The following is a 25117-nucleotide window of genomic DNA, read 5'->3' as shown; positions in this document are numbered from 1 at the left end:
AAATCAGAAATGCTGCCACTCATAATAATAGTTTTTAAGTGATTCTCTCTCTCTCTATCTAGACATTTATAGATATCTAGAGAGAGAGAGAACACTATTATCTTCTAAGAATTATTCTACACTCCTTGAACATACTCCCAACTTTTCTAAATAAATTTTCCTAAGAATCTAGTGGAACAATTATTATTTTCTATATAAAATGATATAGAAACCAAAGTTCCATAACACAGGACACTGTGATAACAACAAATTTAAAAAATAATAAATCATAAACATAAGACAAAAAATAAAAAAACCATATACATGTATGGATTTCCCATTCTCTACACACGCTTTGCAATGGTGTTATCTTCATTATAAAGTAACATAAATTTTATTTTGAAAGAAATAGTAGATTCCATAAGGAATACTGAAATAAAGTGTGACCTTATGAGCTCTTCATTAGACTTGTGAAGATTCAACAGCAGACTAAAGGCCTTGTCTTAACAGTGCCACTACCCATATCCATTTAATACATTACAGATTGAAGAAAAACAAAGAAGCGAGCTGAACATTTTGAAATATTTTCAGTCCTACTCTTTTACACTTAAGAGACAGAAAGATAAGTGAATCAAAAAAAGTTGCTCATGACTACCTGTCTCCGTCTCTTCTGTCCATTCAAACACTGCAACTTGCCTCGTAATCCCCACTCCCACCTGCCTGAATTCTACTTTGGAATTCTGAGTCTTGCTAACAACACCTTCTCTAAGAATATAATTTGGATCCAACCACTTTTCTGAGAGCTTCTTTCACGTCCTGGTTTCTCAGGCTATAGATCAGGGGGTTCAGCATGGGAATCACTACAGTGTAGAGCACTGTGGCCACTTTATCCACATCTCCACCGCTGCCTGTACTGGGTCGGCAATAAATATAAAGGATTGTTCCATGGAAAACAACAATGGCTGTGAGGTGGGAGGCACAGGTGGAAAAAGCTTTGCTCCTTCCCTCTGCAGAGCTCATCCTCAGGATGGTGATGAGAATAAACAAGTAGGAGCTGAGGATGATCACAATGGCCACGATCTCATTGAAAGTGGCCACAATGAAAAGCAGCACCTCATTCATAGTGACATCAGAGCAAGCAAGACTTAAGAGAGGGAGGATATCACAGAAGAAGTGGTTAATCACGTTTGATCTATAGGATGGGATTTCAAGAGCTAAGCACAAGTGAATCAGAGAACACACTGATCCACAGAAGTAGCAGCAAGACACCAGCTCTCCACAGACCTTCTCAGACATGGAGACCGTGTAGAGCAGTGGGTTACAGATGGCCACAAAGCGGTCATAGGCCATCACAGCCAGCAGGAAGGACTCAGAGACCACACATGTGCAAAACAAGTAGAATTGCACCATGCACCCCAGGAAGGAGATGGCTTTGTCCTTGTTTATGATATTAGCCAGCATCTTTGGCACAGTGGTTGAAGAGTAGGAAAAATCCACAAAGGACAGGTGGCTGAGGAAAAAGTACATGGGGGTGTGGAGTAGAGAGCTGACTCGAATCAGTGCAACCATGCCCAGGTTGGCCAAAACCGTGACTCCGTAGATGAGAAGGAACAGCAGGAAGAGGAAAACTCTCAGCTCAGGGTCATCAGATAATCCAAGGAGAATGAACTCTGTCACAGTGCTGCAGTTCTCCTCACCCATGTCTCTACTTTATTTGTGGTTGGAGGAAAAAATTAAAAATGATTTCCATTGCATGACCTGAAATTTAGTTGTGGATCTCTTCTGTAAAAAGACATTAGAAGAAACAAGATCGTTATTTATCAGCCATGATTAGGTCTTCTATTTCAAAATTTATGAAAAGTTCAGATATTGTATAATTAGAGATGCATAAAGCTCACAGTTTAATTCAAGGATCATACATAATCATTAACATTTATAAGAACTTATATATATTTTTTAATTTGTCTTTCACAATTGAGATCTTGGCACTTACTCATGAGGAAAGACTTTAAAGTATCATGTAATTAGCCCTTTTGATCTATAAAATTCAAATCCTATTTTTTGGGAGGAAAAGACTCTTTAATTGACACTCTATTATTTGGTTCTTCAGAAATAATTCTTGAACAATGTATTACTCTTCTATAAGTCTAACACTGACATGCTGAAAGATATGCTTATTTGAGTTTGTTTACCCACAAGTGTATATGTTTTATACACAGATATTATGTGAAGAAAGTAGTTTTTATACTCTATGTTAGCAATTTTCCATAAAATTAGTATAGTTGCCTTGTTAATTATAATCTCAGTATTGGCCTTGGTTTAGGAAATTTTTATTGCTGAGTACAATCTTTCTGTAACTATGACTCTTCACCCTTGGAAAGTTCTATTTGGTAGATGAATTTAATGCTTTGATTTTATTTGAAGAACTGATTAAAGATGTGCATTGAAAATTATTTTTTAAAATTCTCACTGCTGTATTTCAGCATTATTGAAAGCTTAGAAGTGGCATCAAATAAGTGGAGAATGTTCATATTTATGTTGCACATGTCATGAAAATATGCAGATATTAAACATTATTTTAAATAATGTTTAATGACTTGAAAATGACTCTGATAAAATGTAAATTTAAAAAAAACAGTAAGTCATATTGTACAGCTGGAACACTACAAACACACACTTTAGTTGCATTGTATTTTCAATTTAACAACATCCATAAACATAAATAATTTATCCTCTATTTGTTTTAAAAAGGGAATATTTAAACTCCTGATTTCTTACAAAATTTAAGTACTATGAAGTGGAGTGGGAGAGGAGGGTGGAAATTTTTTAATGAGACACACATACTTTCAAGGCTTTTGACACATAACAAGTGCAAAGAGAGGGTGATAAACCTCTTATTTATTCTCTCTCTCCCTTGCCATTGGCAGATATGTACACGACTGCAGAGGCAATAGTTGGGTATTCTGGGAGCACAGAGAAGCTAGACTAGAGACCAACACAGCCAGGTATTTTTCCAATTCCTCAACTGATTTGAAAGATGTCCAGAATATGAAAATTGCTAAATCCCTGTGTGAAAACAAAAAATTATTATTTTAATAAGATTTTCTGTCTTCAGATGGTCTGGAAATGTGAGTTATATGTCTTCCTGTGAGTTCAAAGTAGTGTATAATTTTGAAAATCATCTCCTGTTTTCAAGTCTAAGGATGAAAAACCAGGCTGTTAGTTGCTCATAGAGCAGTTCTAAACCAGGAGAGACCTTGATCTCAATGGGATATTGTCAATGTCTGGAGGCATTTTTTGTTGTCACAACAGGGAGGGGGTGTGCTCACATGCAGTGCGGATACGGCTAAATGCGTACAGTGCAAATGATGTTCCCAACCCCATTGCATTCCCACCTGCAACAAACTATCTGGACGAAAAGTCAATAGTGCCCTGGTCGAGAAACCTGCCATAGAGAGACGTTTCAGAGTGCTTGCGCAAAGCCTCAATAATTTCTCTCCTTTCTGCTCCAGAAGTAGCTCACTTGTCTTTGTTCCTCCCAGAACATTCACATGGACCTCTTACTGCCATCCTCAGCATCAAAGGGACTGTCAGGAGAATCTCCATGAGGTCTTTGCTAGGTTGCATGGAGGGGCTTAGTGTGAGAGAGGAGGAAGAAAAAAGGAGAGAGAACAAGCCTTCATCCCAATTTGTTCACACTGTTATTCCTCTCACACTAACAGCTGCTACAAGATATTTGGTTCCACAAATCAAACCGTATCCATTTTCTAGATTTCTGGGATTACCCCTTAATACACAAAGGGAAAAATATTTTCATAAAGGAGTGATCAAAGCATGGCAGATCTTAAAATATTCTCTAACTAAGAGGGGGAGAAAAGATAGATGTCTTAGCACTCTACTACCACTGCTCTTTACAATTCCTTCTTCTTCTACATACGTCCGAAGAATTACCTCTATGGGGGAAAACAAAAAACGTTTTCAGCTCCCAGAAAAACCCACAAAGTACAGCCCAACCAACCAACCTGAGAGATCAGCGTTGCTTCCCATTTCTGAAGATGCTGTGATGGAAAAGTGTTATAGGTTTTATGTTTGTGCTTGTGTATCCCTGGGGCCCATGTTCTGTGAGCCTGCTAAACAATCATTGATCTCTGTGGATATCAACAAGATATCAAGAAAACTATCCTATCTTGGGACTCAAACAGTTATTGATCATTATGGGATATAAGCGGGAGGGGGAGGCCATCCAACCTGGTACATATAATAGCCTAACAAAATAACATCCAGAGTTCACGATGAACTGTAAATTTATTTTCAAGGAAAAGAATGGCATTAGACATCTAGTCTAGAGAATATAGCCAATACATATCATCCGTGTTGTATGAATGTCTGTGTAATGTATGAGTGAGTTTGTGTATGTATATACACATGAGTGTATATGCTGTAGTTCACATACTGAAATATATAATAAGTTGTTGTTAATAACTCTTCATTTTATTCTTAGTGAGCCCCAAACTATTGTCACAAAATACATCTGTCTTGAAGGACAGTCTCATGACAACAAAGACAAAAGAGCACCTATGAAGAGCTTCACTGGTGGTGAAGCCCTATGTCATCCGGGCCTCCCACTCGCAGCAAACTTCTTTGCTTGTATGTATATCTTAGACTTAAACAAATGGAAGGTGCTTTTAAAGTTAATTTAAACTTTTAAAGTTTGCTAGGACTTGGTATCAGGATCATTATCCATACATTTAATAACATAAATATGAAGCTCTAAGCTTGTAATAAAATGTACTTAAGCTGTATATGATAACACCATATTAATAAAATATTACATTAACAAGCGTTAATGAGGTCAACACTATATTTATTTTCTGAATTTTTTTAGTGGATGGTTTTAAACAATTTTACCCTAAATGAATGAATAACATATATACTTAAGTAGCACATGGTAAGAATTGGGAAATCTTTGTGGTAATCTTGCCAGCACTTGAGAAAGTGAGTAACCACAGAAAAGACCAGTCCCAGACCTGGCAAGGCTAATCTTGGCATGTCTTGCTCTTGTATATGGAATCTGTTGACAGGGGAGAGTCTAAGAGGGCTGCACACTCAAATCAGGTACCTTGCTAGATGGCATGTCATGTGTTGGGATGTGACATATTTTTTCTCATTGTAAAATACAGTAGTTTGTGCTTGTTCATATGGCAGCATTTTAAAATTCCAAGAAAGTCTGAAATTTAAAATTCTATTTAAGGTTAATATACTGTTCTAATTATAAAGAAAATTGTATGAGTACCAGATATTCATGAAGGTAAATTTGTGAGAACACAGAAAAACAGAAATCAAGAGAAAAAGTATTCCCCCATCAAATTCCAGTATCTAAAACTCTGTTACCTACATTTCTTATCTTTAATATTTCTTATTTTTAATTTCTTATTAAAATTCCAAATAAATTTATTAAGCCTTTATAAAATAATTCCCCATATTACTTTTTCTCCCTTACCAAAACACCTGAAAATCTACTTCTTCCACCATACTGATGATTTTCTCAGAATTTAATTTAGACCTATTGAGTAGAGAAAAGAGGAAGGATATTTTTAATTTACCGTGTTCAATAGTTTGTGAGGCTAATGATTGTATGCTTTTTATTTTATTTTCAATATTTTTATGTAGACAATTAGCTTTCAACACTGAAGACAACTCCGAACAATTTTTTTACTCCCTAACTTGGGTGAAAATTCAGTTGAGAAGGATTAAGAGATTTTCACTTTCAGGAAAAAAAAAATGTTCACAAAGGATTGATAAATTTTGTGATGTCTTTGTAGGCAGAAACACAGCATGACATGCATTATTTCTCTTTCTGTGCCTGGCAGATTTCACTTAATATAATTTTCTCTAATTCCATACATGTTGCTGCATATCACAGTATTTCATTTTTTTTTATATAGCAGAGTAGTATCCCGTTGTGTAGATATACCACATTTTCCTTTTTTTTTTTTGAAGTAGAGCTTTTACTATTACTAGTATTTAGATGTAACGATGGTAGTATATTTATTTATTTATTTATTTTATTTTGTCAATATACAATGTGGTTGATTTTTTTTTTTTTTAAAGATGACCGGTAAGGGGATCTTAACCCTTGACTTGGTGTTGTCAGCACCACGCTCTCCCAAGTGAGCTAACCGGCCATCCCTATATAGTGATCTGAACCTGCAGCCTTGGTGTTATAAGCACTGCACTCTCCCAAGTGAGCCACTGGCAGCCCAACAATGTGGTTGATTATTGTTGCCCATTGCTGAAACCTCCCTCCCTCCTTTCCCTCCCTCACAAGAACCTCATATCTGTTAGCTTGTCATATTAACTTCAAGGAATTGCAATTGTTGTGTCTTCCTTCCACCCCCCAGTTTATTTGTGTATTTATTTATTTATTTTTATCTCCCATAAATAAGTGAGAACATGTGGTATTTCTCTTTCTGTGCCTGACATGCTTCACTTAATATAATTCTCTCTAAGTCCACCCATGTTGATGTGAATGGTAGAATTCCATTCTTATTTATAGGAGAATAGTATTCCACTGTGTAGATATACCACATTTTCTTTCTTGACTCATCTGATGATGGACATTTGGGCTGGTTCCAACTCCTGGCTATTGTAAATAGAGCCATAATAAACTTTCAAGTGCAGATATCCCCTTGGCATGATGGTTTCCATTCCTCTGGGTATATTCCAAGCAATGGAATAGTTGGGTCATATGGTAGATCAATCTGTAATTGTTTGTGGAACTTCCATACCATTTTTCATAAAGGCTGCACCACTTTGCAGCCCCATCAACAGCGTTTGAGGTTTCCTTTTCTCCACAACTTTGCTAGCATTTATCATTCAGTCTTTTGGATATTAGCCATCTTAACTGGAGTGTGATAGTATCTCAAAGTGGTCTTGTTTTGCATTTCCAGGATGCCGAGTGAGGTTGAGCATTTCTTCACGTGTCTGTTGGACATTTGTATATCTTCCTTTGAGAAATGCCTATTCAGCTCCTTTGCCCATTTTTTAATTGGGTTACTTGTTTTTTTGTTGTAAAGTTGTTTCAGTTCCTTGTATATTCTGGATATTAATCCTCTGTCAGATATATATCTTGCAAATATTTTCTCCCACTCTGTTGGTTGTCTTTTTTATTCTGTTAATTGTTTCTTTTGCTGTGCAGAAGCTTTTTAGTTTGATATAATCCCATTTGTTTATTTTTCCTTTAGTTGCCTGTGCTTTTTGGGTCCAATTCATGAAGTCTGTACCTGCTCCTACTTCCTGGAGAGTTTCCCCTGTTTCCTTTAAGGAGTTTTGTTTGTTTGTTTGTTTTGTTTTGTTTTGTTTCAGGATGTATAATTAATCATTTAATCCATTTGAGTAGCTTTTGGTATATGGTGAAAAGTATGGGTCTTGGATTGGCAGAATTAACATTGTGAAAATATCCATATTATCAAAAGTGATCTACAGATTCAATGAAATCTCCATTAAAATTCCAATGACATTTTTCTATGAGATGGAAAAATCTATCCAGACATTTATATGGAACAACAAAAGACCACACATCGCCAAAGCAATCATGAGCAATAAAATAAATAAATAAAGCTGGAGGCATAACAGTAATTGACTTTAAACTATATTACAAAGCTATAATAACCAAAACAGCATGGAATGGCATAAAAATAGACACACAGATCAATGGAATAGAATAGAGAACCCAAAAATCAATCCATAAGCCTACAGCCATCTGATCTTTGTCAAAGGCAGCAAATCTACATACTGGGGAAGAGACCGCCTTTTCAAAAAGTGGTGCAAAGAAAACCAGATGGTCACTTTTGAGTGCAACTCAACAGCTCTGCAGTACGTGGTGATGTTCTACAGTTTCAAAATCTCTTTCCAAAAATTTAACATGGACAATGTAGGATGACATTAGTTATGATAGAAGGAAAAAGAAGGAAACCTCTTTAAGTATATCTATGCATATACTTTACAGCTGTATTTATGCCACAAAGTTGGTATCTTTCAGAACAACAACAATGGAGTAAGGATGGCATTAGTGAGTGCTCTATTAGACCACTTTCACTAAGAAATTAATGATACATAATTATTAGTCTGTGATAATATCCTAGATTGATAAAATCTGGAAAGGTTTATCAACATTATTGTAAACCTTTTAGTCATTTGAAGATTACAAAGATACAAAGAACAAAAACAAAACAAAAAATTTCTTCAGCCAAAGCTGAAAGCCTCAAAACAAGTGACTACAAGAACTGCTTGAGACACTAACCTTTTCCTTTACCCAAATGAATTTGTTGTCCAAGCATTCCCTTGTGCAGCCTGGAAAACAAAACTCTGTGGAGTTCATTTTATCTTGGATGGTCAGGACATTTGTACCAACAATGGTTCTCTGACTTCCAATCCTATAAATCTGAGTCATTTAAAACATGATCATGTTTATGTATATTATATTTCTCTATCAATCCACTTGCTAAGAAAACTCTCACTAGTAGTTTATAAAATTGTGCAACGATTCATAAAATAAACAATTGATTAAACACCTATACCAAAATTGCACCCGACAAAAAATACATTTTTAATATCATTCAATACCCAGGCCATGTTTAAATTTCCCAAACTGTCTCAAAAACATCTTTTTTTCCTGTTAGTTTGAATCAAGATTCAAACTAATTTGGTTTTTATAATAAAGTATCTTTTATTACCTAACTGCTCAGTGTGTGAAAGCATGTTTGTATGTGTTCAGGTAATTTTTTAAGAAAAAATTGGACCATTTGTAGAATGCTGCTTTGGTATTTGTCTTATTTCTTCATTTGGTGTCATTTAAATTGTTTCTGTATCCATTCTTTTAAGCTAATTTTCAGAACAAGAATGTATGTAAGTTCAACTTCATTTCTTAGTTTCCTTTAGAAAATAATTTCTTAGGTGGTTTGAAATACTGCCAGTCGCATCCCATTAGGAGGCACATGTTAACAGGGTTTTCACCTTTTAGTGATGTTCATTACGATCTTTAGACTCAGGTAGTGTCAGCTTGATTACTTTGTTTCTTTATTGAAGCACAATTGATTGTACATATCTGTGGTGTATATCATTGAATGTCAACACCTGTGAGCAATATGTGATATTCAAGTCAGGATGCTTAGTACACTCATCATTATACAATGTAATCATTTATTGAGACACTTTACCAATTTCTCAGTAAATCTTCCCCCCTTCACTCTTTTCCACCTCTAGTGGACTCAGTTCTGTTCTTCCCTTTCAAAAAAATCAATGAATTATTATGAGTGTTCTAACTTTCTTTCTTTCCTTATATTTTTCCTTTTCACTTACAAGTGAGGAAATGTGGTATTTCCCTTTCTGTGCCAGGCTTATTTCATTTAATATAATTGTCTCTAAGTTCATGCATCTTGGTGCAAATAGCAGAACTTCATTCTTTTTTTATAACAGAGTAGCATTCCATTATGTATATATGACCCATTTTCATATTCAGTCATCCATTGATGGAAATTTAGGTTGGTTCCAACTCTCAGCTATTGAAAATAGAACTGGAACAAACATGGGAGTAAAGGGATCTCTTTGACATGATGATTTCCATTCCTTTGAGTATAAACTCAGCAGTGTGATTGCTGGATCATATTGCAGTTCTACCTCCAAATCATTGTTATTCCACAGTTGGAGGAGAAAGGAAAAGATATTGAAAAACTATTCAGTGAAATAATGGTGGAAAACTTTCTGGATACAAAAACAGATATGATTGATCACATCGAGAAGGCTCAAAGATCAACACACAGATTAAATCCAAAAATGCCCCCCCCCAGCACAGTATAGTCAAATTGATAAAGCTCAAGTACAAAGAGAGAATCTTAACAACAGCAACAGATAAGTGTCAAATTACCTATTATGGAGTACGTATCAGACTAACATCAGACTTCTCAACAGAAACTCTACATGTCAGAAGAGAATGGAACTTTATATTGAAAATATTTAAAGCAAAAGACTGCTGACCAAGAATACTATAGCCAGCAAGGCTATCTTTCAAAACGAAGGAGAAATAGTGTATTTCCCAGACAAAAACTGTGGGAGTTCACCACCAAATGACCAGCCCTTAAATTTTTCCTCAACGGAGTCCTGAATCTGGAATCCAAAAAGTCATAATCACTAACACAAACACACTAGGAAGAACAAAACCCACTGGTAGAACAAAAATGCAGAAGAGAAAGAGAAAGAAACTATACCTTCCTTACCACTTCACAAAAAAAAACAACAAAATTGACAGACAAACAACTTAAGGGGAAGAAAGTAGCAAAGATATTTAAAATATCCAAACAAAATTGGATAAAATGCCAGGAGGAAGTCAATGCCTTTCAATAAAACCAGTAAAAATAAATGCATTAGACTTCTTATACAAAAGCTAGGTTATTTTGTTTTAAAATTACCCACCATGTTTTCACTCGGTGATTTTAATACCCACGTAAATCACCACCTTGATGCCTTTTTTAAAATTAGGAGTTCTCAAGGTCCATCCATGTTGTTGCAAATGGCAGTATTTCATTCGTTTTTATAGCTGAGTAGTAGTCCATTGTGTAGATGTACCACATTTTCCGTATCCACTCATCTGATGATGGACATTTGGGCTGGTTCCAACTCTTGGCTATTGTAAAGAGTGCTGCGATGAACATTGGGGCCTTGAGAGAATTATATTAAGTGAAACAAGTCAGGCACAGAAAGAGAAATACCACATGTTCTCACTTATTGGTGGGAGCTAAAAATTAATACATAAATTCACACACAGACACACAAAACCGGGGGGGGGGGGGGGAAGAAGATATAACAACCACAATTACTTGAAGTTGATACGACAAGCAAACAGAGGGGACATTGTCGCGGGGGAGGGGGGAGGGAGGAGGGAGGGAGGTTTTGGTGATGGGGAGCAATAATCAGCCACAATGTATATCGACAAAATAAAATTAAAAAAAATAAAAATAATAAATAAATAAATAAATAAATAAATAAAATTAGGAGTTCTAAAATCGCTGTTTTCTAATTCTATTTTTTTTTCTGACTTTTATTTCTTCAGAACTTCCTCTCTTTAACTGTTAGGTGACCCTGAAATACAATTCGTATAGGAAAGTTAAAACAAATATTTATTTCATTTCATCTACAATGTTCAGAGTTTTGAATTAATACCCAAATAAACTTTAATTGCAGACGATGGCTTATTACTTTTACCTTTTTTATAATCTAGATGCAGTCAATATTCATTGTTATGTTAAATTTTTCTAACTCTGTGGGAGTGATTTCAAATTATCTCCTAGGTCAATTTGAGATGATTTGACTAGCCGCTGATAGCATTTTAGCTTTTGTGAAAATTAAACTTCCCAAGGCTAATATTGTATATTTTCTTTTTTAAAAAATTATACATACATGTAAAGTACAACATGGATTTTCAATAATTGTGTCGAATGTGTAGTGGTTAGATCAGTATGGTTAGCTTATTCATCGTTACAATATGCATCATTATTTGTGTCACTGACCAATTCCTCATTAGCCCCTGTCCCTCTCCCTCTCCCCTCCCCTCCCCTTTTCCACTTCCTGTTTTCTAAAAGTTGAACATATTACTGTGAATGTTGTTTCTTTCTTTCTTTCCCTCTGTCTCTCTTTATTGTTCCTTTGTTTATTTCTGGATTCGGCTTCCAGCTATGAGTGAGAACACGTGGTATTTCTCTTTCTGTACCTTGATTGATACATTCTGGATAATTTTCTTCAGGCTCATCCGTGTTGTTGCAAATGGTAGAATTTCATTCTCCTATATGACTGAGTAGTAAAGAGCTCAGACAACTTTACAGCAAAAAATAAATAAATAAATAAATAAATAAACCAATTGAAAACCAGGCAAAGGTGCTGAATAGACATTTCTCCTAGGAAGACATACAAATGGCCAACAGATATATGAAAAAAATGCTCAACATCACTAATCATCAGGGAAATGCAAATCAAAAGCACTTTGAGGTATCAAATCACCCCAGTCAGACAGGCTATTACAAAAAAGGCACAGAATAACAAATGCTGGCCAGGTGTGGAGAGAGGAAAGCTCCTGCACTGTAGGTGGTACTGTCAATTAGTGCAGCCATATGGAGAGCATTATGGAGGTTCCTTAAACAACTACAGATAGAACTGCCATATGATCCAGCAATCCCATTCCCGGGGATATATCCAGAGGGCTATAAAACATCAGGTCGAAGGGACACCTGCACTCCCGTGTTTATTGCTGCTCTATTTACAATAGCTAGGCCATGGGACCAAACTTAACTTCCATCAGTGGATGACTGTATAACCTTATATATTTTCAATCCTAAACATCAAATTAGTGATTTCTCCAAAAAGCCCTAGTTCTATTTGGAGGGAAGAAGGTTTTATTTTAACAGAAATTTGGAGAACAGGAATGTTTATTACTATCTAGTTATAATTTTCAGTTGTGATTATTTCAGAGAAAAATATTATATCAATCTGAATTTCTAATTTAAATTAAGACAAAAAAAATTTATTTACCTTTCATTACTTTAGAATTTTAACCATTTTTTCAAAGGTTGACCACTTTGGTTTCAATCACATTAAGATAATTATTTTATTATTATTATTAATTTTAAGTTCTCTTTCATTTCTTCTTTTATTAGTTTTATTTTTACTTATCTCTCTTCTTTCACACATTTTATCATACTGTTAAAATGTTTTCTAAACATTGTCTTTATTCACAAGAATATTCTGGGGAACAATGATAGCAATATATAAAATCCTTCTTTGGTCCATTTTTCCAGTTGTATACTTTTATGTTTTGACCCATAGTTTATTCAACCACCTTCATATTACACTTTACCCAGTCCGTTGTTATTATAAATAATTTTCTTATGGGTATATTGTTTGTAAATATTTTTGCTGCTATACCTGAGATAGATTCCTAGAACTGTGCATTCATTCAAGGAGGATAAATATGAAGTGTAATGTCACTAGTACTTCTAATCTCCTACTGTAGGTATTGTGATTTGTTACATTCCTGCTCAAAATGTATAAAAATGCCTGTTATCGCACAGCTTCACTTACAGGGTGTGCTATAAACTTTTAGATTTCTGCCACACCAATAGATGAGAAATGATAATTCAGAGCAGTTTTAATTACTGTTTCTGCTACTAGGAGTCAGGTTGAACAATTCTTCGTATGTTTAAGGCTATTTGTGTTCCATTTACTAGAGTATGTAATTATATCTTATGTATATTTTTCTATAGTACTCTCATTTTCACCTTTAATATATGTGATATAAGTAGTGACTGGTCCTCAGTTTTTCATTTGTCACTATAATTACTTTTCTGTAGTTTTCACAAAAAGATTTTTTGTACTCATGTCACCTTAATTTTAAACCTGTTTATGGAACTCTATTTTGCTGTTTGAAAAACCAACATATATAATTTTATTTTCTTATAGGGCTGTCAATTTGTCCCTGTATGACAGTTTTTAATAATAGAAACTTAATAAATTGTTTTAAATTCTGTATGGTTAGTTTTTTATTCAACTTTTGCTTTAATTTCTAGGGTGTGTGTTACTAGATATTTGTGTTTGTTTAGTCATTTATGTAATCATTAACAAAGAAGTTTTGAAATCTGCTTCTTCAATATACACATTCATTCTGTATGAATTAGACTGGACAACACTTGCAGGGGTGTACAGACCTGATAATACTGAGATTCCCCGTTTTGAGTAATAATATAAAAGCACAATCTAAGAATATTGAAATGATTCCAGTGACTGTCCATTCTGAAGGACAAAATTGATCTCTATGAACTCTCATGCTTATTTCCTCAGAAGTATTGTAGATAAATGCACTAGATTTGGAATGAAAACAGTTAAGACTGTCTTAAATCTCTCGTTTCAGTCATTACTGGACTATCTCTTCAACCATCTCTGTCGTCTTCTGTGTAGCAGATGTAATTATACTTGTTTTATTTACTTCTCAACATGAGCTGTTTCAAGTGCAAGGCTTTCTATTTATAGAAATCACAAAATCTAAGAAATGCAGATGTCAGAAAATAATTACAGCCCTTTCATCACACAGCATATCCACCTGTATCTGCTAACAAGACACAGTGCTTCAGTGGCACACAACAGAAACATCTTTAAAGTCAAGGTTTCATCTGTGTACACATTAGATCAGAAAAGACTGTACAATGGAGAAATAACATCATTCTCTCAGTTATATTATTCTCCACATTAAGTCATCTGTTGTGCTCTGTAATATTTTTGTGTCTGTTTCAGAGAATTGGAGAAAATGATACTTTATGGATACAAGTCCTGTGGTATTCATCTCAGAATTGTCTTCCTTGACATCTTCAAGGGATTTAAATTTATAATTCGTGCATCATAATCATCTATGAAAACCTCATACAAATATATCTTTAAGTTTTAGAAACATTTTAGACTCAGTTATAGTTGTTCATTAAGACTGAAAACATCTTTTGAGATTGGTTCAATGAAGTGGAACTTTTGCATGTGTTAATTTCCTAAAGGCATCCTTCACATCTTTATTCCTCAGGCTATAGAACAGAGGGTTCAGCGTGAGATTGGTGATGGTTTTGGGAGTTGGGCACACAGTAAAGGGAAAGGACAGTCACGTGGAAGATGGTGATGGAGGTCACGTGGGAGGCACAGGTGGAGAAGGCTTTGCGACGCCCGCTGGCAGAATGGATTTTTAGTACAGTCATGCGAATGAAAATGTAGGACGTGAGGACGACCAGCGGTGTACTCACCTCATTGAAGGTGGCAAAAAACAGCAGGTGGGGGATGTGAACATCAGAGCTTGACACAGCGATGAGAGCGGTGTACTCACAGAAAAAGTGGTTGATCACATTGTGTCCAGAAAAGTTTAGATGGAGAGCATAGCAAAGGAGTACCAAGGGGCCTGTCATACCCCAAAGATATGACCAAGCCACCAGGAGGTCACAGAGAGTCTGTGGCATGGCCACTGTGTAAAGCAGAGGATTACAAATGGCCACAAAGTGGTCATAGGCCATCACTGCCAGCAGGAAGGACTCGGTCACCACAGCTGTGCAGGAGAGGAAATACTGCAACAGGGAGCTCAAGTAGAAGATGCTCTGATCTGCTTCATGCTTCTCAGCCTGAACTTGTAGCCTCATGGAGTATTTCTTATGACAACTTGCATATGGATGAAAGCACCGAGATCTTATTTTCAGATTGTTTTCCATTATCTGATGGCACCACCAAAAAGTGTCTAGCTGCAGCACTATAAACCTGCTCAGGGGTATCTCTGTAATGCAGTGGTGAATAAAAATTCCTCCAATACTTAGAAGTTCAAAAAGTATGCTTGGAAAACTGGGATCACCTTTTGAAACTTATGAGATGGTCTCTGTGGCAATACTTTACACAGATGGAATAATATCCTCCAGAAGGTGTTATATACTCTAATTCTGCAACAAATATGCATTGCTGTTTCTCCATTGATTATTTTTATGAGTCCCAGAATTAATGAATATAAAGTACAAATGGGAGTGGCTCTTCTACCTATCAACCTTAATCGGTAACTAGCTAAATCTTTGCTTACCATAAGTAAACCATGAGCTCTAGTACTTTATGTCTTGTCTCGCAAGGGAGTGATGCTTTCACAAGGGGTACAGTGTTGGATCCATTAAGTTGGAATTGTGACTTGCCTGACCAAGAAAATATGATGGAAGTGATGTGTGGAGTTGAGGCAATAAAATGGCTTACGCCCTTTACTGTTACTCTCTTCAAACATTGCTCTGAAATCACCATAAAAGGGAGACATTGTACTCTACTAGAGGATGAGAGACTTCTTGGGAAAATATTGAGGCATTCCAGGCAACAGTCAACACCAAATCACTTAACCAACAAATGGTATCATCTTGGAAGCTTTAGTATTGGCAGAATTGCTACGTCATTGCAGCAACATGAGTGAGGACTGTTATTGTATGAGATAGAGAACTCACGCCAGGTTCCATGCAAACATCTGGACCCAGAATGCTAAATCATAGCAATATTTTGAGAGGGAATCTACTTTGAGACAGCATCCTTCCCTGGGCCAATAGCCCCATACGTCTCCATTATTCCACTGTACCCACACAAAATACTGCAGAGCCATGACCCCATCTTAACCCAGTGATACAGTCATGACCCTTGCACAGAAGTGAACAAAGCACCACCACATACCCGAAATATAGGCAGACCATTGCAATGAATGGGCTGACTCCAGGAACAGGGTTGCCCACAAACAAACACTGCTCAGAGTTTGGGAGCCACCCATCTCAATCCAGCAGCATGGTAACATAGAAAAGTATAAAACTCACTCATGGAGCATATACACAAATGAGAAAAAAATTTCATGTAAACATTCTGCTACAGAAAACCACCAAACTGCAAAGATAAATAAGAGAAGAAAGAGAACAAAGGATATATAAAGCTACCAGAAAATAATAAACAACGTGACAAGAGTAAGCCTCACATATCAATAATAACTTTAAATGTAAATGGTTTAAGTTCCCTAAGGACATAAAGACTTGCTGAATGTATTTAAAAATAACACCCATCTATATACTCCCTACAAGAAACTCATCTCACCTGTAAAGACACAGAAAGAATCAAAGTGCAGGGATGGAAAAACATATTCCATGGAAACAAAATCCAAAAATGAGCAGTATTAGTTATACTTGTATTAGATAAAAAAGACTACAGAAAGTAATGTATAGAGAGACAAATGACTTCATTATTTAATGATGAAGGGATTATTTCATCAAGAGAATTTACCAATTATTCAAATATATGCACCTAAAACTGGAACTGTCAGATATATACAGCACATTTTATTTTATGTAAAGGGAGAGATGGACCCCTCCAATACAAAATAGTCGGGAAATTCAACACACTATTCTCAGCATTAGACGGCTTAGTTAGATAGACAGAAAATCAGCAAACAAGTTCTTAAACTAAATTGTACATCAAATGGACCTAGCAGCCATTTATAGAACATTCCATCTTAAAGTTACAGAATACACATTCTTCTTATGAATATGTGCAACATTCTCGAGGGCAGATCATATGTTAGGCCACAAAACAGGCCTCACCAAATTTTAAACACTCAAATTCATATCAAATGATTTACATTATTAAATGTAAAATGTAAAACAAAAACAAAATCAAGAAAGAAGGAAAATAGTAAAACTACAGCTAATATCTCTGATAAGCATAGATGCAAAAGCCCTTAATAAAAATAATAGAAAGTCAAATCCAACAGCACACAGCATGATCAAGTAGGATTTACTCAGGCATGGTTTAACCTATGCAAATCAATAAGAATGACATGTGATATATCATATCAATGGAAAGAAAACAAAAACCATTTGATCATCTAACAAATGCAGAAAAACATCTGAAAAAATTAACAATGCTTCATGATAAAAAAAACTCTCAACAAATTAGCCATAGAAGGGAGAACTTCAAAATGTTTTCTCTAAGAACTGGAAGAAGTCAAGAATGCCAAAATTCATCACTGTTATTCAACATAATACCAGAAGTTCTAGCCGGATCCATTAGCCCAGAGAATAAAACAAAGGGCATCCAGTTTGGGAAGGAGATGATCAAATTGTCCCTATTTGTAGGTGACACAGTCTTATATATAGAAAATCCTGAAGATTCCATTAAAAACTCTTTAAAAGTGGTAAAACAATTCAGTAATGCTGCAGGGTACAAAATAAACATATAAAAATCAATAGAATTTCTGTACACTAACAGGAAACTAGCTGAAAAGAAATCAAGAAACCCCATTTACAATAGCCACAAAAAAATTAAAATAACTTGGAATAAATTTAGGCAAGAGGTTGAAAGATTCCAGAAGGAAAACTATAAAATACTGATGAAAGAAATTGAAGAGGACACCAAGAACTTGGAAAGACATCTCATGTTCATGGATTGAAAGAATTAATGAAGTAAAAATGATCATACTACTCAATGTAATCTACAGATTCAACTCAATGTCTATCAAAATATCACTGACATTCTTCAAAGAAATCGATTAGAAAAATGCTAAAATTTATATCGTATGGACCCACGCAAGACCCCAAATAGCCAAAGCAATCCTAAGAAAGAGTAAAACTGGTGACATCACACTACCTGACCTCAAAATAAACTACAATACATAGTAACTAAATCAGCATAAAAATGGACATATAGAGGAACAGAACAGAAAAAAAGAACCCAGAAATAAATCCACAAATTTACAGCTAATTGATTTTTGACGAAGGCACAGAGAACATATGTTCAGGACAGGACAGTCTCCAATAAATGATGCTGAAAAAACAAGATATTCATATGCAGAAGAATAAAGCTACATCCAATCACCGTATACCCAAATTGACATCAAATGGATTAAAGACTTAAAAATAAAACCTGTAACCATGAAATTACTAGAATAAAACATAGAGCAAATTCTTGAGGATATTTTTTTGTGCAAAGATTTTACAGATCAGACCATAAAGCACAGGCAACAAAGGCAAAACTAGACAAATGGGATTATATGAAACTAACAAGTTTCTCCACAACAAAGGAAAGAATTAACAGAGTAAAGAGAACACAAGCAGAATAGAAGAAAACATTTGGGAACCTTTCACCCAATAAAGGATTAATACTCAGAATATACAAGAAAATCAAACACCTCAAAACTAAATAATAACAGTAATCTGATCAAAACAATGGGCAAATTATCTAAACAGGCATTTTTCAAAAGAAGACATACAAATGGCCAACAAGGATATAAAAAAATGCTAAATCACTAAACATCAGGGATATGCAAGTCAAACCCACAATGAGATATCATTTCAACCAATTAGAATGACTGCTATAAAAAATACAAAAACTAACAAAGCTGGCAAGGATGCAGAGAAAAGAGAATCTCATGCACTGTTGGTAGGAATGTAAGTCAGTACAGCCATTAAGGAGAACAAGATAGAGCATCCTCAAAATCTAAACATAGAAATACCATAGAATCCAGCAATCCCACTACTCGGCATTTATCCTAATGAAAGAAAAAATAGTATATTAAAGAGATATCAGCACCCCCATCCTCACTGCATAGTTAGCCCAAGATATGAAATCTAACTGAGTGTTCATTAATAGATAAATAGATAAAGAAAATGTGGCATTTATACACAATGAACACTAGTCAGCCATAAAAAAGAATTAAATTCTTCCATTTGAGGCAACGTGGATGAGCCTGAAGGACTCTACATTAAGTGAAATAACCAGGCACAGAAAGATAGATACCACATGTTCTCACTTGTACAAGGAGCTAAAAACCTTAATCTCGCACTAGTGGAGAGTAGGATACCAGTTACTAGAGGCTGGTAATATGGGGGGTTGGGAGGGGGAGGTTGCTTAAAAGATACAAAATTACAGCTAGGTAGTAAGAATCAATTTTAGTGTTCTACAGCACTGTAAGGTGACTATAGCAAACAACAATTTATTGTATATTTTCGAACAGCTAAAAAGAGGTTTTTGAATGTTCCCAACACAAATGAATGATAAATCCTTGAGGTAATGGGTTTTCTAATTACCCTTATTTAACCATTACACATTGTATGTATCAAAATATCTCTTTGCCACCCATAAATATGCACAATTATTATGTGTTAATTAAAAACAATAACTAATATATGAATTTTGTAAAAAAAAATATTATCTACTACTGCAAAAATATAGATCAGCTTTAGAAGGTAGGAAATAACTTTCACATAATGTTAGTTTTTCATAGAAAGATTCTTTGTGAATGAGACATTTGAATAGAAACACAATTTTGTAGAATATATATTTTTAATAATATTGTATTGAGTGCTAAAATATTTTGGAGTCTACTAACTTTTGCACAGGCTGTTTCACATTTTGTACTTCATGTGCATTCAGCATGGTGTATAACACACAAAGCCTACTTTCACAATTGCACAGGAGATTTTGGCACACTAGAGAGAAAGCATATTGGTGAGGTTGGAAACACAGGCAGAGAAGGATCTGATGCCCATGGCTAGAAAGTGTCTTTAGGAAATAGTAAAAAAATGGTAAATATGAGCTTTATTAACTCATGAAAACTGTCTTAAGAAGATAAGAAATAAAAATAACACAATTTGGATGAAGTGAACAAAATCCAAAATGCCAAAAGTTTATTCATACTAAACACATTGGACCCGCAAAAGGCAGTCCAATGAGAGGATGAAGATCAGGAAACAGGTTATACACACAGGTGCACCATCCAGCCAGGTGGATGAAGCACAGCTTCTGGCACATGGCATCTGTGTAAAGCAGAGGCCTTTCTCTCCTCCTGTCCCACTAATTTCCACTTGGCTTGTTAATGCAGAAACTTTATCAGCAAGAATTAAACAATGCAAAGAAGACATTTAAAAGGAGACAGATATTACAATTTGTACAAATATCAAAAAAAAATAATTTCTCTAATTTAAATGTTTAATTTTTTTAATTGCTTGTTAAAAAGTTTGTGTAATTATTAAAATTGTAAAATTAAAATCAAATTATTGCCCATGCAAGAAAGGAGAAATAAGGAGTTCATTTTTAAAGGTCTCTAGTGACTCCAGACTCAATCAGACATGAGTCAACTCCAGTTGAATATTATCCAGAGTAAAAATGGATATTTGCCTAGATTCATGCTATTCAGAGAGTGTTCCCAGGGCCACTAAGAGTGGCATCACTTGGATGTCTGATAGAAATGCAGACTCCTGTGCCCCACCACAGGTCCACTGCACCAAAAGCTAATTTTACAAGACCCCCATATGATTTGCATATATATTAAAGGAGGAAAATCACTGATTTTCATTACCTTTGATTTGATGGAAATTCTGGTGATTTAGTAAGATACTCTGCTAAATTAAAAGTAAACAAGTAAATATACTCAAGCATTTTTTTCCTGACAGTTTCTATGTTGTCCTTTATCACTTTTTCTCTCTTCTATCCACAAACCCAAGATCATAGAGAGCTCATCTTTTCTCCATATTCAAGCCAAATGTATCACAAAGTATTTAATAAACTAATTCATTTCAAAAGGTAATGATTGATAATGCTTAATCCGTTACAGGGTGTGTATATATTGTGTATCCTTCAATAAGACACTCACTAAGACACACACACAAATACACACACACACAGAAACACAATCCTCCATGGTAGAATTAAAACAGAAAGTTTTTCTTTTATTTGACAAGTTGAATAAACTATGTTTTGCATTATTTGGAAAATGTGTGATACAGTATATTAGCGATTGCCCAGAATTATGATAAAGTTATGTGTGATCCCTGGTTTAAAACTAAGACAAATTAAAAGGAAAATATTGGTTTATTTCATGTTTTACAATTGTCTATCGGCTCACAAATATAAGACAAGATTTGGTGGTATACATTCATAACAGCATAAAATTAAAAGCTTTATTTGAGATGAACACCTTTACTCTGGGGAAACAATTTATATTTAATTAATTCATATAGTGCAATAATCTCAGGTGCCAATACAGTTCATGTCCTGGGAAATCTGTGTGAAACAAACCACAATTAGCAAGAGAGAAACAGAGATAATGCTTTAAATCTTTTTTTTTCTAACTCAGTCAGTCACTGGTTTAAACCAAACTCATGAATAATAAATTTGGAGGACATCTGTATATCTGCCAAAGCAGTTACAACCATGCCATATATTACTAGCAAACAAAACTATTCATTGCAGATAAAATGCATAATTAACTAGAGATTAACAATAAAAAGCAAAACAAGGATTATGCAGACTATTTCTAAATTTTATCATGATACCCACAGTGTTAGTAAATAGAATTTGCAGAAACAAGTTTGACACAGTTTGTGTGATTCATGACATTAAAAACTGAATTTTTCAATTATTTTCCCTGGTAATCTTCCAAGAACTTCACATAAAAGCAACATTTTTACTTGATATTCAGAGTCATCATGTTTAACATCACTTTGTATATATATTAAAAGTACAGGAGAAAGGCACAAAGAACTTGGTAGAATCTCAGGGATAGTATACCCCCCCTCACGTTACGGATTCTACTGTACTCTGCTGCATGTTTTTACCCAGGTGTGGCTTTTCAGGTTTCCTCTGCAACCCTGACATTCTTATTGCTAAAATGAAATTAAGGAATATTTTCAAAATTATTTACCATGCCAATATATGTCAAGATTTGTAGGTTTTATGGTCTAATATTCACCTACCTGTTGCATAAGTTTCTTAGGGCTGTCACAACAAATTATGACAAATTGGAGGCATAAAATCACAGACTTATTTTCTCACAGTTCTCACGACCAGAAGACTGAGATCAAGGTGATGGCAGGACTGCGGTGCCTCTGACGGCACTGGGGGAGGATCCTTCCTTGCCCCTGGCTTCTGGCAGCAAAACTCCAGTCTGCTTCTATTTTCACTTGGCCTCTTCCCTGTGTGTCTCTTGTGCTGTCCTTTACTGTCTCATAAGGACACTGTCATTAGACTTAGGGCCCACCCTGATTCACCATGATCTCATCTCAATCCTTACATTAATTACAAGTGCAAAGATCCTACTTCCAGATAATGTCACCTTTGAGGTTCTCAGAGGATATTAGTAGTTTAGGGGACACTATTCTTTACACGACACTTGTGTTACTTCACATATGGTTCAGAGATATTTTACTAAACACTGAAGTGGTCAAATAACTGTTTTATTACAAGAGATTTAAAAATCTGACCAGTGAACTGACTAAATCATTTGAAGCATCATCTCTAGTAGAAGCATTAAATTACCCTCAATATAATAAATCAGTTTCCTTTGGGGTAAAATTTTGTTAGGTGATTCATTAACTTCCTGACTGTGTCTTTGACATCTTTGTTCCTGAGGCTGTAAATCAATGGGTTGAGCACGGGAATGACCACTGTACAAAATACAGAACCTACTTTGATCGTAAGCCATGAGTTTTTGGAGTGGGGGACACAATAGAGGAACAGGACAGTTCCATGGGAAATGGTGATGGCGGTCAGGTGGGAGGCACAGGTAGAGAAAGCCTTATGGCGCCCACCAGCAGAAGGCATTTTCATGAGAGTGACAAAGATGAAAATATAAGTAGTGAGGATGATTACGAGGCTGCTCACCTCATTGAATATGGCGATGACAAAACAAAGCAGCTGGCTGATGCAGGGGTCAGAGCATGAGACAGAGACGATGACTGAGTGCTCACAGACAAAATTATTCATGATGTTGGACCCACAGAAGGATAATGCCAAGAGGAAATAGGTGAGTGTCAGGGAGGAGAGTATACCCCATGCGTAGGGCCCAGACACTAATGACACACAGAGCTTTGGGGACATGACAACCGTGTAGAGGAGAGGGTTACAAACAGCCACTAACCTGTCATAGGCCATCACTGCCAACACGAATGTTTCTGTCACTGTAAATATGCAAGCCAAGAAGAATTGCATGATGCATCCCATAAAGGAGATGGTTCTGTCTTCCACAGCCAAGTTCTCCAGCAGTTTGGTAGTAACAATTGTGGAGTAACAGAAATCAACAAAGGACAAGTGGCTAAGGAAAAAGTACATGGGGGTGTGGAGTTTGGGATTGATCCTGATGATTATAATCATGCCCAAGTTCCCCAGGTCAGGAGCACCAGGAACAGGGGCACCTGGAGGTCTGGATATTCTGAGAATCCCAAGAGGATGATGGTGACTTTAGAACTCTGATTTCCTTCAGCCAGCAACATGATTGTTGTTGGAGAGAATCTGAAATAATGAATATAAAACTAGTAATGATAATATCGAGTACATTTGTGCAACATATACCCTCTATTGGGCTTTGTGCTAAAATATTAACCATATTAATTTAAATCTCCAAATAACACAATACATTGTAAAACAAGTATCCCCATATTTTTATGTGATGAAACTGAGGCATATATTAAGGATCTTTTCAGTGTTTAGGTAGCTTGTTGGTGATGAGCTGGGTTCTGAAGTTGATCCTTGACAGGCTGAAGTTGAATGATGTAGTTTTCTTTTAGACATAGAGAAAACTCTTCCACATTGTTGTAAAAATGTGTCTTACACAGTTTCATCATTCTGAATGCATGTGTTTTTAAATAGCACTACTGTAACAATGATTATAAATTTAGCACTAAAAATTGTAATAAAATGAACAGGAGTGTTAAAGGTTTTAGGGAGATTATTCTGTCAGAATTATAATGGATCCTAGAAAGAGGCAGCTTTTGTGAGTCAGCACATGGATTTCTGAGTTATTAAAATATTCATACATTTGGATGTTGAAGGAAATACAGCTTTGTATATCTTCAGGCTTTCTGATGATTTCATCTTATGCTACGATAATTACCTTCCTGTTTTGCAACAGCGTAGCAACCTGGTGCAGTGATGAAGTTGCAGTTTTGACAGATTCCCTCAGTTCTTTGTTTTCTTCCCACATCAGTGCTTTTTTATTTACTGTCTCTGATGTTCTCAACATATGCATCTATATCGCTTATTCATTATCTTTTAACTTTCCATTACTATTTTTTAATCTAACAATTTTATTTGGTGTATTATATAACTAAATAAGCAGAGAACACTGACCTTGAATAATATAAAATATTCTTTTCCCAAGACTTCCATGTTCTTTAGATCAAGCTGGAGAACATGGTAATAACCACCAATGGTTCCCTAATCACCCTCAACATTTCTGGTGACATGAACATTACCACTGTAGGCATTGCAAAGGGTTTAGATTAAACTACATGTGTGATTGTCTTGTTTTGAGGCATGCAATCTTCATTATATTTATAAATGTTATCTTGAGAAAAAATAAGTATCTCATATGCACAAGCATTCCATAACCACAAAAGTCCCTTTAATTGTTTAATAATGATTTTAAAATAAGTTGAGTCAATAACAAGCACGTCTCCGAAATGTGCAGGTTAGTAAAAGACATTAGTATGAATCCCATTAGCAAAGACATCCTTTGAGTTTTGTCGGACCATCTGAAGGTAGAAAGAAACATATATCCTCCATAGCTAAATGT

At 35.3% G+C, this 25117-nt stretch overlaps 2 protein-coding genes and 1 pseudogene across 2 annotated transcripts; all 3 read right to left on the bottom strand.

The window, feature by feature from the left end:
* Positions 1 to 744: 744 nt before the first annotated feature.
* LOC134360906 (olfactory receptor 5L1-like) lies at positions 745 to 1680 on the bottom strand. Its single transcript, XM_063075796.1, has one exon. The coding sequence runs from the start codon at positions 1678 to 1680 to the stop codon at positions 745 to 747; it is 936 nt and encodes a 311-aa protein (XP_062931866.1).
* A 12911-nt stretch (positions 1681 to 14591) lies between these two features.
* Positions 14592 to 15191, bottom strand: LOC134391823 (olfactory receptor 5D14-like). The gene has a single exon (XM_063115744.1). It carries the CDS (start codon positions 15189 to 15191, stop codon positions 14592 to 14594), a length of 600 nt encoding a protein of 199 aa, XP_062971814.1.
* A 7687-nt stretch (positions 15192 to 22878) lies between these two features.
* Positions 22879 to 23816, bottom strand: LOC134391822 (olfactory receptor 5D13-like; annotated as a pseudogene).
* Between the last annotated feature and the right edge of the window lie 1301 nt (positions 23817 to 25117).

Source organism: Cynocephalus volans, chromosome 12 (assembly GCF_027409185.1).
Source record: "Cynocephalus volans isolate mCynVol1 chromosome 12, mCynVol1.pri, whole genome shotgun sequence".
NCBI classification, from domain to species: domain Eukaryota; kingdom Metazoa; phylum Chordata; class Mammalia; order Dermoptera; family Cynocephalidae; genus Cynocephalus; species Cynocephalus volans.
Note: the sequence above shows the minus strand (reverse complement) of the source record. Positions and strands in the feature narration are given on the sequence as shown.